The sequence below is a fragment of the Diabrotica virgifera genome, chromosome 3, assembly GCF_917563875.1.
Source record: "Diabrotica virgifera virgifera chromosome 3, PGI_DIABVI_V3a".
Taxonomy (NCBI): domain Eukaryota; kingdom Metazoa; phylum Arthropoda; class Insecta; order Coleoptera; family Chrysomelidae; genus Diabrotica; species Diabrotica virgifera.
In genome coordinates, this window is record NC_065445.1 from 49,792,804 (window position 1) to 49,809,252 (window position 16,449).

The 16,449-nt window shown below is 32.8% G+C and overlaps 1 protein-coding gene across 1 annotated transcript in view; it reads left to right on the forward strand.

Moving 5' to 3' along the window:
- The window catches only part of LOC114342449 (cadherin-related tumor suppressor-like), a 103,672-nt gene extending 98,860 nt beyond the window's left edge, over positions 1-4,812 (forward strand). The window contains exons 2-3 of the mRNA XM_050647447.1: positions 2,223-2,257; positions 4,560-4,812. Coding sequence (XP_050503404.1) covers positions 2,223-2,257; positions 4,560-4,812 — 288 coding nt within the window. The remainder of the gene's footprint in view (positions 1-2,222; positions 2,258-4,559) is intronic.
- The last annotated feature ends 11,637 nt before the right edge of the window (positions 4,813-16,449 follow it).

Below are 16,449 nucleotides of genomic sequence, written 5' to 3' on the forward strand. Positions count from 1 at the left end.
TTTAAGAAATAGTGACCAGTAATTTTCGATTTTTAAATGCTTCCTTTTTTGGGGTATAAAAGAAGTTTCATCATCATCATGATGAAACTGATGATGATGATGATGATGATGATGATGATGAAAAGAAGTTTGCTGTAGGTACCTGTTTATCGTTATAGTCGGAGAGATAGAAGCGGATTTTGTGCGTGATAAGTAATATGGAAAAACTATACGGGGATATGTTGAATTAGTTGTGTACATGACTTTCACCAACATCCGGAAACCAGAGTTGGGGATTTTATTATTTTTTTTATGGCGCTTATGATCGAGTGCACCAAAATTTGGGAATAAGTAGCTCATGACGTAACTAAGTAAAATCTTTAGGGGCGGAACGCTGCGTGGCCGATAAAGGTGTGGGGGTAGGGGTGAATATAAAAAATATAAAGGGTTTTTTGCGACGTTCGTGATTGAGATAGTAGACCAAAATTTGGGAATAACTAGATCATGACATTACCAAGTAAAATCCCCAGAGCCGGAAATCAGAGTTGGGGATGAGGGTAGTTATAAGGGGTCAAAGTCGCCGTTTTTATTATTTTTTTTTTGTGACGCTCATGATCGAGAGGGTGAACCAAAATTTGGGAATAAGTATGTCATGACGTAACTAAGTAAAATCTCCAGGGGTGGCACTCTGCCTGGCCGACAAAGGGGTGGGGCAGGGGTGAATACAAAAAATATAAGGGGTTTTTTTGCGACGTTCGTGATTGACAGAGTGCACCAAAATTTGGGAATAAGTAGACCATGACATAACTAAGTAAAATCCTCCGAACCGGAAACCAGAGTTGGGCATGAGGGTAGTTATAAAGGGTCAAAATCGCCGTTTTTATTATTTTTTTTTGTGACGCTCATGATCGAGATAGTGCACCAAAATTTGGGAATAAGTAGGTCATGAGGTAACTAAGTACAATCTCCAGGGGTGGAACGCTGCGTGGCCGATAAAGGGGTGGGGGTAGGTGTGAATATAAAAAATATAAGGGGCTTTTTGCGACGTGCTAGACTGAGATAGTGCACCAAAATTTGGGAATAAGTAGACCATGACTTATCTAAGTAAAATACCCAGAGCCGGAAACCAGAGTTTGGGATGAGGGTAGTTTTAAGGGGTCAAAGTCGCAGTGTGTATTATTTTTTTGTGACCCGGCACAACATTTATCCCCCACGCAGCGTTCCGCCCCTGAAGATTTTACTTAGTAATGTCATGATCTACTTATTCCCAAATTTTGGTGCACTATCTCGATCACTAACGACAAAAAAACCCCCATATATTTTTATACTCAACCCTGCCTACCACCCCTTTGTACCACAAGCAACGTTCCGCCCCTGAAGATTTTACTTAGTTACGTCATAACCTACTTACTCCCAAATTTTGGTGCACTATCTCCATCATGAGCGCCACAAAAAAAATAATAAAAACCGCGACTTTTACCCCTTATAACTACCCTCGTCCGCCACTCGGATTTCCGCCTCTGAGGATATTACTTAGTTATGTCATGGTCTACTTATTTCCAAATTTTGGTCTACTATCTCAATCACGAACGTCGCAAAAAACCCGTTATATTTTTTATATTCACCCCTACCCCCACCCTCTTGTCGGCCACGCAGCGTTGAGCCCCTATAGATTTTACTTAGGTACGTCATGACCTACTTATTCCCAAATTTTGGTGCACTATCTCGATTATGAGCGTCATAAAAAAAATAATAAAATCCGCGATTTTGACCCCTTATAACTACCCTCGGCCCCAACTCTGGTTTCCGGCCGTTGGTGAAAGTCATGAACACAACTAATTCAACATATCCCCGTATAGTTTTTCCATATTACTTATCACGCACAAAATCCGCTCCCAGCTCTTAGACTATTATGGTCATCATTTTGTTTCGGGCTCAATAAATTTTGAGAAGTTATTTTTCGAATAACTAAGAAATAAAAAATGTTTTAAATATTAGGGGAGTACTCTTCGAAATTTTGTAATTCAATTACAATAATTAAAACACAATTTTTATGATTTTTACAATTTTACGATTTTTTCCATTTTGCATAGGTACCTACTGTACATTTCAAGTTTGCTAAAAATCTTTAGGAATATGATATGGCTACAATGCGTACAGTATGATGGTACTAAGAATATTTTTTTTAATTCATAAGATTAATTTAATTACCATTTTTATTAACAATATATTTTAATTTTCAGGTAAGAATTTTCAAATGTTCGTGTAGACAGACTTGGTAAGTTAGTAAGCAGCAATTCTAATAATAGATTCCATTTTATTATTCAATATACCAAGTTTGATATCAATAATACATTATTCTTAATAGCTACCGTATTAAATATTTATGAGTTCAGGGAGAGTCCCATAAATGCATAGCGAGGAATCAATCAAGTTACATTCCGTACGGTTAAATAATCCATTTTCCTGTTTTTAATTCCACTATGCATCTATGTTATCCTGATCCAGTTCGTAGATTGTCGAATGGAAATCATTCTACTTGTACGGTCTGGTTGTCTGGTCATCACATAACTTCGCGAGTATATAATTTTGATTATGGTATTGTCACCATTATCTGCTATTCGTTTCTTTTTCAGATATATGATTAATCGATTATGTAGGTATACGAAATTTTATTATTTCTTTTGCTTCAATTTATATACGGGGGTACCCCCGTTAAGATAAACAAAATGTCCTCACCCCAAACTTAAATTTTTTTATTTTTTTATGTTCTATGTGATTAAAAAATAAGACAGCGCAATTTTAACCCTTTGCTCTCTTCCCCCTCCCCCGCCAAAAAATGTCATTTTTTCTTTTTAATTTTTTTTAGGTGGAATACAATTAATTTAAATAGTTCAAAAAATTCGCACGCATTATTAATGCTTTTAGACACGTCTAATTTTTATAGACCCGTAGGTTGAGAGTAAAGTCTGGCAAACTATCTAAGAGAGTCTTTAATATTCAGCTGAGCGGGCTGCTATTTTTCGAGTTGAGAAATTCCATAAACAATGGATCTACCTGTTTTATAAATTTAAACCTTTATTTATATAATTTCACAACTAGGACATTGGCACCCCGCAGCAGTGGGTGCTATTCTTAAAGGTGTGAAATTCTATCAACAAGGGATCTACCTGTTTTACGGAATAATCCCTTGTTTATTTAAGTACACATTTCTATCAATATAACCCCCTGAGCTGAATATTAATGACCCTCTTAATTTGCTTGCACTGCTATACATAAACGAAAAATGCATTTTTTTTATGTTGCTGCAGGTTTTAATTTTTTTTATTTTATCTATTTTATTAAAAATTATATTTCTAATTTTTTCCAGATTTTTCTATAAGGTGCGCTACCTTCAAAAACCTGAAAAATGTTTTTTAGGGTTTTTGGAGACTTCCCCATTTTATAGACTTCAAAATAGATCAAAGCAAGGTGTTTTATAGCTTATAAATAATTTAAAGTTACTGAGTCCTTTAGTTAGGATATTCAAAAGTTTGGCGAAACAAGTTCAAACCCTTAAAAAAACCCAAAAAAACACGTTTTTGGAGGGTTTGAATGTATTTCTCCCATTTTTGAATGTCTTAAAGGAATCACTTACCTCAAATTATGTATAACCTGTAAAACAACTTGCTTTCATCTATTTAAAGTCTATAAAATGGGGACAATCTCCAAAAACCCCTAAAAACTGAGAAAACGGATTTTTTTGAAATTTGTAAATTGATTGCATCCCACCTAAAAATAAAAACGAAAATATGATGTTTTTGACGGTAGGGTAGGAGGATGCAGGGAAAAAGTTGCGCTTAATTACATAAAATGTAAAAAATTGAAAAAATTTAATTCCTGGAGGGAGGACATTTTGCCTAGCCTAACTTATCGGGTGGTTCCCTTTATTGTATGTTTTATGTATATTATATGTATACGTTTATCAAATTCTTTTTTTGTTTTTTTCCTTTTTATTTTTTCTATTTTTTGTATCCTAAAATTCACATCATTTTTTTTTTCATTTTGCTTTGTTTTATTTTTTTCCGTAATGTTTTTTATATTGGCGTATAATAATGATTAATTTGTCAATTAGAAAAATGCGCTCAATGAATATTTATATTATATCTATTTGGATTAAATTATAGGACAGGTTTTGTTACACGTAATGACTAATTGTTTTACTTATAAGTTTAACACAGTGGGAAAGAATCAATTAGCAACTAAAAACATAAAATACAAACACGACGAGTTTCAATCATTATAGGCGAAGAAAAACTACGATATTTATGAGTTCTCAATAAATCGAAACAATCCGTCTAATAGAAAATTAATTTATTAATAAATACGACGATATTGTTTATTGATTATTGCTTCGTAAAATCGATTAAAAGTCTGTGCATAAGATCTAACTATGTAAGGTTTTATGTTTATCAATTTGTCCTCAATAACGATTGTATTTAAATGATTTAATTTCCTGAGTGAATCAGTATTTTTTAAAAGTTACCGATTGTCAACCTTTTAATATATTTTATTTATTTCTTTTTGGCTTGAGTACTAAGGGAATCTGTGAAAATAACCCACAAAAGAAAATTCGGCCCTCCAAGGATGAGAGTTAAATTGCAAGGCCAGCGCCAAACAGGTTGGTTTGCCGCCTCAACTCTATCCACATGGATGGGTGCTTGTAACCCGTACATTCATAAAAAGGCTTTAAACGAGACAGCAGAAGAAATTTTAGGAAAACAAGATCCAAGAAAAAACCAACCTTGTTGGTGGGATAAGGAAATCGAAGAGAAGACCAAGAAAAAGAAGTAATTGTATCAAAAGGTATTGCAAAAGGTAAAACGAGAAGTGATTACAAAGAAAAATAGAGCTTGGAAAAAATAATGCGAATTTATAGACAACCATCTAGAAGCCACAGAGTTCAGAAGCATGAAGAGCCATACAAACTGCTAAAACTGTTGTAAACTTTAGTTGAGTATGGCATCTGACGAAACATGGACTTCGAAGGACTGTTGATGGAAAAAAGAGCCTACAAACAAATGAACACGTAGAAGCTGAAGCGATAGAGCTAAAAATAGAACAGGTGAGAGATGCAGTTAAGGAGATGAAATTTATAAAATGTAATACAGACAGACGTAATGAAATATTGTTCATAGAAATTGTGTTAAATGCTTCGCAGATTATTTAACAGGTGTTTAAACGCCAAAAAAGTTATAGAAATATGAAGAAATATAAAGTTATACAAACACTGATTCAGCAAATTATAGAGGAATAGCAAAAATACCAACAGTATGCAGATTCTACTCCGTTAAAAAAATAACCGGAAGAACAAGAGGAGGTCAGAGCTGGACGATTAACTATAGATAATTTATTAATTTATTTATATTGAAAATCGTCGAAAAAAAAAGAAAACAAATATAAAAACAGAAATTAAAAAAAAACTCAAATAGTTTATGGACTTGGAAAAAGCATTTGATAGCATGTTGATTTTTCACAGTGACCTCATACCCTCCTCAACAACTTGGCAACAACGAGACCCTTTAAACACAATGTTTCTTTCTTAACTTTTTGGAAACGATTTCCGGACTGGAAATTGTAACAAAAAAAAAAGAACTTCTGTTGGAGTATGTGTAAAGTGAATGATAAACTCCAACAGAAGTAGAAAAAGAAAAGAAACTTATGTGTAACAAAATTAACAAAAATGAAAAGAGTGGCTTCTACTAGAGATGCAAGAAGTAATAAAATACTACTTTTGCAGTCGTATTTGTAGAGGGAAAATGATAAGATGCATAAATAGATGGACTGATAATAGAAGTATTAATAGACAGAGGCAAACTGAATAGAGTTGGCTAGCAAGAGATGCAAGAGAACGACAATTTGACACTCAAGGATGGATACGGCCAATTTGCATGCCTGTCGAAGACGGTAGCTCAAAGTACGATAGTGATGATAACTAAGAAGAGAAATATTAAGATAAGAATAGATATTCAGAAAATAGCTAGAATAAATATAATAATATAGTAAAAATCGAAGAATATAAGAGATAAATAAAAGAGACTAAGTTGCGCGCGCCAGAAGATTGGATCGACCAATCTCCCAGGTATCTTACACTGCTGTCAAATATTAAATATATTAAATCAGTAAATGTGAACATAAAGGAATAATAAGAATAAATGATGTACAAAATAAGCAAATATTTATTAAATATAACTACTAGATATTTGACAAGTTAAACCAAATTGAATTATAAGTGACTCTAACATGACAAGAGTTATAGTTGAACAAATTATATCCAAATAACAACAATAATGTTATCTGTTACAAAACTTAAGTACATCTTACCTATATAGGGTACAACTCACACGAGATTATCTTTACCAAATGGTTATACTCTGGGCTAATTAGCAAAATTCATGGAAAAGTTATTTACCAGCAATTTTATTGCTGGAATCGAATTATAAGATCCTATATATTAATAATATAGGTATGCAAAGTCCGCAGATAGTGTGCTACTTTTTTTATAAACAAAATGGTGCCGACAAATCGTATGTTTTTCAATAATTGCTTTATAACTCCAAAGATTTTAACATTACAACAAAAACACCCAAATAAAAATTCACCGCAATTAAATTCTGCATAGAGATATGTTTTTCCCGATTTGCTCCGACGAAAATTTTCCTCGGAAAATGCGGGTTTTCCCAACAAAAACTCTAATTTTCAAATAAAGTTTTAGGTAAGTAAATATTAATCAATAATTAAATAACTTAGTGACATCAAAGCTTTCTTGGTATAGATTGTAATTCCAGAAGCCGGTGAAAATTAAACGAATATTTTAGCAACAATTCAATTGTTAATTAACAATTTACGATCGCAATAATAACCAAAATAATCATGATACATTGATCAAACTTATAAAGATTATAAAGATGAGATGCTTATTTAATATTTTATCGAGAAAATATAAATTTTTTGTTTTTTTGCATAATTATTAAATTTTGAAAAAAAAATAGTTATAATACTCTGGTCTAATTAGTAAAGTACAAAGAAAGGTTATTTACCAGCAATTTCATTGCTGGAATCGAATATTATGATCCTATATATTAATAATATAGATATGCAAAGTCCGCAGATGGTGTGCTACTTTTTTTATTAACAAAATGGCGCCCCCAAATCGTGTTTTTTTCAATTATTGGTCTAGAACTCCGAAGATTTTAACTTTACACCAAAAATACTCAAATAAAAATTTACCCCAATTTAATTCTACATATAGGCATGTTTTTCCCGATTTGCTCCGACGAAAATTTTCCTTGGAAAATGTGGGTTTTCCCAACAAAATCTCGAATTTTGAAATAAATTGTTTGGGCAAGTAACTATTTATCAATAATTAAATAACTTGGTGAAATAAGAGCTTTCTTGGTACAGATTATAACTGCAGAAGTCGGTGAAAATGAAATGAATATTTTAGCAACAATTCAATTGTCAATTAACAATTTACAGTCGCAATAAAAACCAAAATAATCATGAAATATTGATCAAACTTAGAAAGATTATAAAGATGTGATGCCTATTTAATATTTTGTCGACAAAATATTAATTTTTTATTTTTTTGCATAATCTTTAAATGTTTAAAAAAATAGTTATAAACAAATTAACATTTCTCAGAAATTGTTTATTATATTCTAATTTTAAAAAATACTTAAAATGCGTATTTCAAATATCTTGAAAATGAATGCATCAAGAAAATTTTCCAACCATTTGCAAAAAGTTATGAAACAGCAAAGTAAATATACGATTGTTCCGTTGTTTATAAATTGTTTTAATTGTTTTGAAGCTTAAAATTAAGCCTGTGGTACAATCTAATTAATCACAAAAAATATCACATATTAATTCAATGGTTCTATTTTAATCAAAGATTAAAAATACTGTTTTTTTGTAATTTTTAGCGCGAAATTAGGCTTGATACAGAGCCGGAGATGTTCACTCGAAGCGACTGACACGCTTTAAACTCGCGCGAGTTGTGTATGTGGACGGGTATAATACATAATACATAGCTACGGTACTGTATTAGTCAACTTTCGCGCGTATAAATTACAAAAAAAAATATTTATAATCTTTAATTAAAATATAACCATTAAACTAATAATCATTAGTTTTTGTAAGTAATTAGCTTGTACTTTAAACTCACTTTTACGCTTTGAAAGAATTAAAAAAATATATAAACAATGCAGAAATCGTATGTTTACTTTGCTGTTTCATAACTTTTTCGCAAATGGTTGTAAAAAAGTTTTAAAACATTCATTTTCAAGATATTTGAAATACGCATTTTAACTATTTTCTAAAATTAGAATATAATAAAAACTTTCTGATAAACGTTAATTTGTTTATAACTATTTTTTTAAACATTTACAGATTATGCAAAAAAATAAAAAATTTATATTTTGTCAACAAAATGTTAAAAAGGCATCTCATCTTTATAAGATTTCAAAGTTTGATCAGTGTATCATAATTATTATGGTTATTATTGCGACCGTAAATTATTAATTAACAATTGAATTGTTGCTAAAATATTTGTTCAATTTTCACCAGCTTCTGGAACTATAATCCAAACCAAGAAGGCTTTTAAGTCACCAAATTATTTAATTATTGGTAGATAATTACTTATCTAAAACTTTATTTGAAAATTAAAGATTTTGTTGGGAAAACCCGGATATTCCGAGGAAAATTTTCGTCGGAGCAGATCGGAAAGAACATATCTTTATGCAGAATTTAATTGCGGTGAATTTTTATTTGAGTGTTTTTGTTGTAAAGTTAAAATCTTCGGAGTTATAGAGCAATAATGGAAAAAAACACGATTTTCGGGCGCCATTTTGTTTATAAAAAAAGTAGCACACTATCTGCGGACTTTGCATACCTATATTATTAATATATATAATCATAAACTTCGATTTCAGCAATAAAATTGCTGGTAAATAACTTTTCCCAAAAATGGCCTATTCTCCGATAATCAGCCCAGACTATTATAGTACGCTTGCTACGTACAACTAAATTAAACCGACAAATATGAAAATAATATAAATAAATAGGCACAAGCCTGACTAAGAGAAAATACAATAATGAATTAAGCAAAATTAATGAATGAAAGTTAAAGAAATGAAATTAAGATTAAGATCACAAAATATCTGGGAAACAAGCAATTAATATTGCAACCTAAATTTACCCGAATAACATCAACCAATCAAAGCAATAATAAACTATAGAAACCTAATTTTCTGGGCTTATTCCTTATGCTCAAGTAACGTACCGTAGATCGTAACTAAGTTTGGGAACCTAATACATTAATATACAAATATGTTATATAAAAAAAACAAAGGTAAGCTAAATCTGAAAATATAACTAATAACATAGTGCATTAAACCAAAACATCTGAGATATAAAAACACAATAGTTACTAATATCACCAAACCGATTGTTCCCAAACAAACCCATTCTAAGTTCTCAAAAGGTTGCTGCCGCAGTGTCGCATACCGGAAAATGTGCACCATGGTGGTGCAAAACTGTACCTCCTGTAGGTCAAGTGTATAAGAGAAAATGGAGCTGGAACGCTCCAGCTTGCTCCCAGGTTGACTGACTGGAGCCGGAATAGGTTCCTCTCAGGTGGGTGAGGGTCTATGACTTCCCATGTTGTGTTAAGTATATTACTTATTTCCCCAAAAGGCGGATCTTTCAGTTCTTCATTACTGTTTTCCATCTAGAAAACACTGGATGGATTCTGATTCTGGGAAAACACTGTGAAAACCATGTACATCCTAGGGAACTTTATTTCCCAATAAAGGCTTATTACTTATGAGAAAGATTCCGCCATTTTGGGTACTTCGACCTACCTATTCCGGGCTCACAAATCAAGTCGTCAGCGAACTTGGCTTCTCCCACAAGGAAATGTCAAATTTTCTCAGAACGTGAAGTAATCTTCACCACTAGGTGGCGTATAGTGCGTTCCGTACACAGAAGTGTGACGTCACGTAAATAGATAATTACGAGAAAATTAGAGAAATTAATTAAGAGATCAAGAGAAATAATTATAAAAATAATTAAAAAAAATCAAAAATAATTTCGTAACGTATCGAACCGTTACAAAATCTAAACGTCAAATCTTTATAGGTAAAAATGTAATTGTCATTACAAACAGCTGTGGCTAATCCCATATAAACACAATACTTAATGTATATCAGAGTATTATGATTTTCCTTCTAATTCTCTCTTCCTTCTTATTTTTTGATATCATTCTGTCATGCATCAGTTATTAGTTATCTTTGTATTTGCATTTTGCTTAAACATATTTGCATTTTGCTTAAACATATTTGTCATATGTTTAAACATATATGATGATGATGAATAGAAGTCGTCATCATCATCATCATCATCATCATCATCATCATCCAGCCTCGAAAGTCTACTGCTGAACATAGGCCTCTTCCTCGTCTTCTTAGCCTTCTTAAATCGTCAGTCCATCTTGTAGGTGGTCGACTGACGCTTCTCTTGTCTTCCCTTGATCTCCATTCTTGAATAACCTCTTTGTCCATCGCCCATCTGTCATTTTGGGTATGCGTCCTCCCCATCTCCATCTTAGTGAGGCTATCATTTCGATGACGTCAGTCACCTTGGTTCTTCTCCTGATCTCTTCATTTTTTATTCTGTTCCGCAGAGTTATTCCTAACATGGACCGCTTCATTCTTCTCTGTGTGACTCTCAGTTTGGTGGCCGAGGCTTTTGTTAAGATAAGTATTTCTGCCCCGTATTTCAAGAATGGGAGGACGCACTGATCAAATACCTTTCTCGGTATTTCAATAGTTTTAATATTTCTATTAGGTTGAAAACTTTCAGTTGCCAGATGTCGCTAGACACCTACTCCATAAACGTCAGTTGCAATGCGGGGATAATCTCTCGGATTTTCGTCACTTGGGGTAGAGATCAACAAACCTACGCCTCTTTGATGATGATCCAATTAGAGTCGAAAATCGTTGATTTAGAGTGCTCTCTTTAGTGCGCTCTCTGTTCTAAAAAGACAGTTTTGCCTTCGCATTGCAACTGAATAAAAACGGTATACATTTTTATTGAAGTTATACTTCTTTAGGCGCGATTGAGAGTAAAATTTCCTAATTCTGCGCGCATGCGCACACAGACAGTATGGCGTTTAGTTGCTGAATATTTCAAGTTATGTATAAATATATCAGTGCAAGAAAAGGTGTGAAAATAATATATTAGTGTTTTTAGTGAATGTACTATTCATTATAATTTTTGTGTCTTTGGATTTGTCTTCCTCGGGAATAAGATATTTTATAATAATAGTAAGTATATTATTTAAAGTATTTTGTATTAAATTTGTCAGTATGTATGAGAAATCTTGTAACCTGTCAAAGCAAAAGGGAGATAGCGCAGTGGTAGAGCGTGTGACCGGAGATCAAGAGGGTTCAAATCCCGGACGATTCATATTTTTTTTTATATTTTGGGTATCGCTTTAATAAAAAATTTTTAAAAGTGGTAGGTAAAGAAAGTTAGTTTAATATTTAAATAAAATACAAATAACCTGTTAAGTGTGTTAATTTCGTTGAAATCATAATAATAGAAGTATAACTTCTTACGTGCGTACAAAGTACACACACATTCTTTTTTTCATTTTATATTAGTTTTTAAGTAACTAGGTCCATTTTCCGTTGGAATTTACCAACTGAACAGACGGGGTTGTGAATTGTAAGTTTCTGAATTCCCTCTTGTCTTCTTCGCTTTAGCATCCATCTGGCTTGCAATTTTTAGAAGCCATGGACGTGTTACCAGGAAAATGGTCCAATAAGTTTTCAATTAAATATCTTTTACGAATATTTTTAATATTTTTCAATATTTTTAATATTTTTATTAGGTTGATTCAGTTGCCAGATGTCGCTAGACACCTACTCCATAAACGTCAGTTACAATATGGGGATAAGCTCTCGGAGTTTCGTCACTTGGGGCAGAGAGCAGCAAACCTACGCCTCTCTGATGATGACTCCAATTAGAGTCGAAAATCGTCGATTTAGAGTACTGGTTTGCCCTCTATGGTACGAGTGAAAAATAAGACAGTTTTGACTTACTCGCATTGCAATTGAATAAAAATGGTATTGGGACCGTGAAAGTTCGGCAAAGCGACACCTATTTCTACGCTCTGCAACTTTATTCGCACAAAACGTAAACAATTGTATGTAGTAAATAAAATTAGTTATTAAAATGCAGTACTGTAAGCAAAATACAATTAATTAAATTTACCTTCATATAATAATTGCATATCATATCAATATTGTGGAGCAACATATAATTTTTCTTCTCCATTTACAGTAGATATGAAATGTACGTCAATTTGACAATTTCAATTGACAATATGAATTATTTAAGAAAGTTGCAATATTTCTCCGCTATTCGCGCACGATCGTTTCTCAATTCCCTTCCAAGTACTTGCACACCGCGAATACATTTTTATTTCATTAAATACCTTTCTCTTCAGGCATGTGGTCAGCTCACTTTTCAAAAGTTTCTCTCAATTTTCCACCTGCTACCCACCCAAGACCAATTCTTCTCTGCAGTTCATAGGTCGGATTATCTCTGTCAATCATAATTTCATGTCCCAGGTATTTATATCTGCTTACGAGTTCTATTTCTTTCCCACTGATATTCTGGTTGGGTACCAAATTTATCATTATTTTTGTTTTCGAGATGTTTATATTTAAACCTACATTTTTCGTAGCCACAACCAGTTCCTGTACCATGAATAGAAGTACATTTTTTTTAATATATTACTTATGCTAAAATCAAAAACGCTTTCAAAAGGATCATATATACATATATTTTACAATACAGATACCAAAAATAAGTGTTATAATAAATACATCATCATCAGTTTTGATGTAAAGAAGTTTGAAACTCATCGACATAGCTTAGTAACGGGTTTCATGGTCAAGTACCCCTACGTGCTAAATAAATGAAGCTACAAATGACTTTTATAAATAGAAGAACCGGAATATTCTATATATTTTATCAAGATTCTTGTCTATTTCTACTCTTGTTCGATAATATCTGCGCCATCTGAAATCCTTTGCGAAACCGATAGGAGAGAGATACTGCCATTTCTTTGACTTACTGATCCGTAACCTGGGTAGGAGTTGGAAAAATCTGAGTATAACTAGTTTTAACAATTTTTTTATTACTTTACTCATTGCCATGGACGTTCCCTTTTTTTTTTCTTTAAGGATATGAACTCGTCTACTCTTTTTCGAAATATTTATAACAACAGCTTTACTTGTTAACCTAATATTTCAAGAATCATTATTACAGTGTGTTTTCTTGTTTTATTACTTTTTTCTAAAATGTGGTTAATCAATTCGTTCATATTGATTTTATAGGACATTTGCATATATTTCTAGACTTAGGTTTTTCATTATTTGGAATATCTCCTGGGTAGTACCATGAGGATCGGTAAAAGAAATTTCATTCGTAAAATATTTGGCGTCCACACACTTTATTCGCTTTCCAGCATGCCAAGTCAATGTATATTTTTTATTAACAATAACAAATTCTCAGGAGGGTCACAACACTGCACATCATCATCATCATCATTTTTTTTGCCTTATCCCTATGCCGGGTTGGCTTTCCTAATTGCATTTCTCCATACAATTCTATCTTGGGTCATATCAATATTAATCCCCTTTACCAACATGTCCTGCCTAATCGTCTTCCCCCACGTCTTCTTTGGTCTTCCTCTCCTACTCCTTCCAGGAATCTGCACTTCAGCAATTCTTCGTATTGGATGATTAGCGTCTCGACGTTGAACATGACCAAACCATCTCATCCTATGCTCTCTCATTTTGGCATCAATTGGTGCCACACCTAGACTTCCCCTAATATACTCATTTTTAATTTTATCCTTTTTTGTCACTCCACTCATCCATCTAAGCATTCTCATTTCCGCCACATGCATTCATTGTTCCTCTTTATTTTTCACTGCCCAACATTCAGTTCCGTACATCATAGCCGGTCTTATGGCTGTTTTATAGAATTTTCCCTTCAACTTCATTGGAATTTTCCTGTCACACAGCACACCACTCGCTTCCTTCCACTTCATCCATCCAGCCCTATTTCTACTGCATGCATCTCCATCTATTTCTCCATTACTCTGTAATACCGATCCCAGGTACTTAAAGCTATTGCTTGTTACAATCAGTTCACCATCCAAAGATACCATTTTATTTGTAGTAACTCCATCTTTAAACGAACATTGTAAATACTCTGTCTTTGTTCTACTAAGTTTTAAACCTTTTTCCTCCAGAGCTTGTCTCCACTGTTCCAGTTTTGTTCTAAGTCTCTTTCACTATTTCCTATTAACACGACATCATCAGCATACATTAAGCACCATGGAATGTTACCCTGTAGTTTCGCTGTTATCTGGTCCAAAACTAATGAGAATAAATACGGACTAAGCACCAAGCCTTGGCGCAATCCTACTTTCACATGAAATTTCAGTCTCTCCCACACCTGTCCTAATACTAGTTGTTACTCCCTCATACATATCCCTCACAATCTTTACATATTCACCAGGGACTCCTTTTTTATTGAGTGCCCACCACAAAATCTCTCAAGGAACTCTATCATATGCTTTCTCAAGATCAATGAATACCATATGAGCGTTTGTTTCTTTACTCCTGTATTTTTCCATCAACTGCCTTATAATGAAAATTGCATCTGTTGTTGATTTGCCCTGCATACAGCCAAATTGTTTCTCGGATATTTCGGTCTCTTCACGTATCCATTTATCAATTACTCTTTCCCATATTTTCATGGTGTGGCTAAGCAGTTTTATAGCCCTGTAGTTTGTACATTGTTGTATATCTCCCTTGTTTTTATAGACTGGTACTAGTATACTGCTTCTCCATTCGTCTGGCATTTGTCCAACTTCCATATTTCTATTAAATAAACCTGCTAGCCACCTTGTTCCTGTCTCTCCCAATGCTCTCCATACTTCCCCAGGAATATCATCTGGTCCTACCACTTTTCCTTTTTTTTATTTTTTTCCACCACTTCCTCGTTTGTTATTTTGGTGACCATTGCTGCTACTGTCTCCGTTGACTCTACAGGCTGTCTAAATTCTTCATTTAATAAGCTGTCAAAGTACTTTCTCCATCTCTTTTTGACATCCTTTTCGTGAACTAGTATTTTATTATTTTCATCTCGGATACATCTAATCTGGTCAAAATCTTTTGCTTTCTTTGCTCTCTGTTTGGCTATTTTATATATCTTCGTTTCGCCTTCCCTGGTATCAAGTTGATCGTATAGGTTTGAATACGCTTCTGCTTTGGCTTTTGCTACTGCTACTTTCGCTTCCTTTTTCGCGACCATATAGTTTTGAACATCTGTGTCGGATCTGGTTTCTTGCCACAACACTGCACCTAGTCAGAAATATTTATAATCAGTTCTTTTCCATATTAAATTAATACTTTGGAAATATATACCTATTCAAAACTATATGCTTCGTAAGATTGTCCTTATTTATATTAATAATTTACATATACACACGTAAACACTTAATTGCACTAGACTTCTTGTCTAGTATTGTTAAAATGGTGTTATTTCTGGCACATTCTGGCTGATAATTCTTTTGTAGGTTAAGAGCTGTTCCATATTCCTTCCAAGCTTCCAAATCATTTGTTTGTACCTCATAGGCCTTAAATCGTCGCACATATTTTTAATTTATAACTTATTTAAATAAAAATGATAATGCATTATATTGATATTTGCAACACAATATACAGTGTGTCCACGGATGGGGTGCCCAAGAGGAAAAACTTTTTTATTTTCAATTTTAGCGAAAAATGTCATTTTAGATAAAAAGTTTTGCTTGTTTTAAAACCCCATAAAACGAACTAAAATTCAAGTTTTTCAAATCCTGCTTAATTTTGTAGTAAATTTTATGTAAATCCCTATAAATTTTTGCACTAAGTTCGAAATCTTAACAATAATCTAGTGTCGCCAAGCCACAATGTAGCTTAGTATTTGTCAATTCCGATAAATAATTAGCGAATTGTCATTTTTTTTTCGACAGTTTTAAGCGTTCAATAAAGAATTGAAAATTATCTTGTGATAAATTTCATTATTAAAATTATTAGATTAATGATTATTTAATTATTAAATAATTGGATGTTTCAAGGAGAACGACAAAGTCTGGCTTCATAATCCAATGAAGCGAAAGGGTTGTTCTCCCAAGTTATTATTGTTACAATTTCGAACTTAGTGCAAACATGTATAGGGATTTACATAAAATTAGCTACAAAATTAAGCAGGATTTGAAAAACTTAAATTTTATTTTGTTTTATGGGGTTTTAGAATCCCTATAAATTTTTGCACTAAGTTCGAAATCTTAACAACAATCTA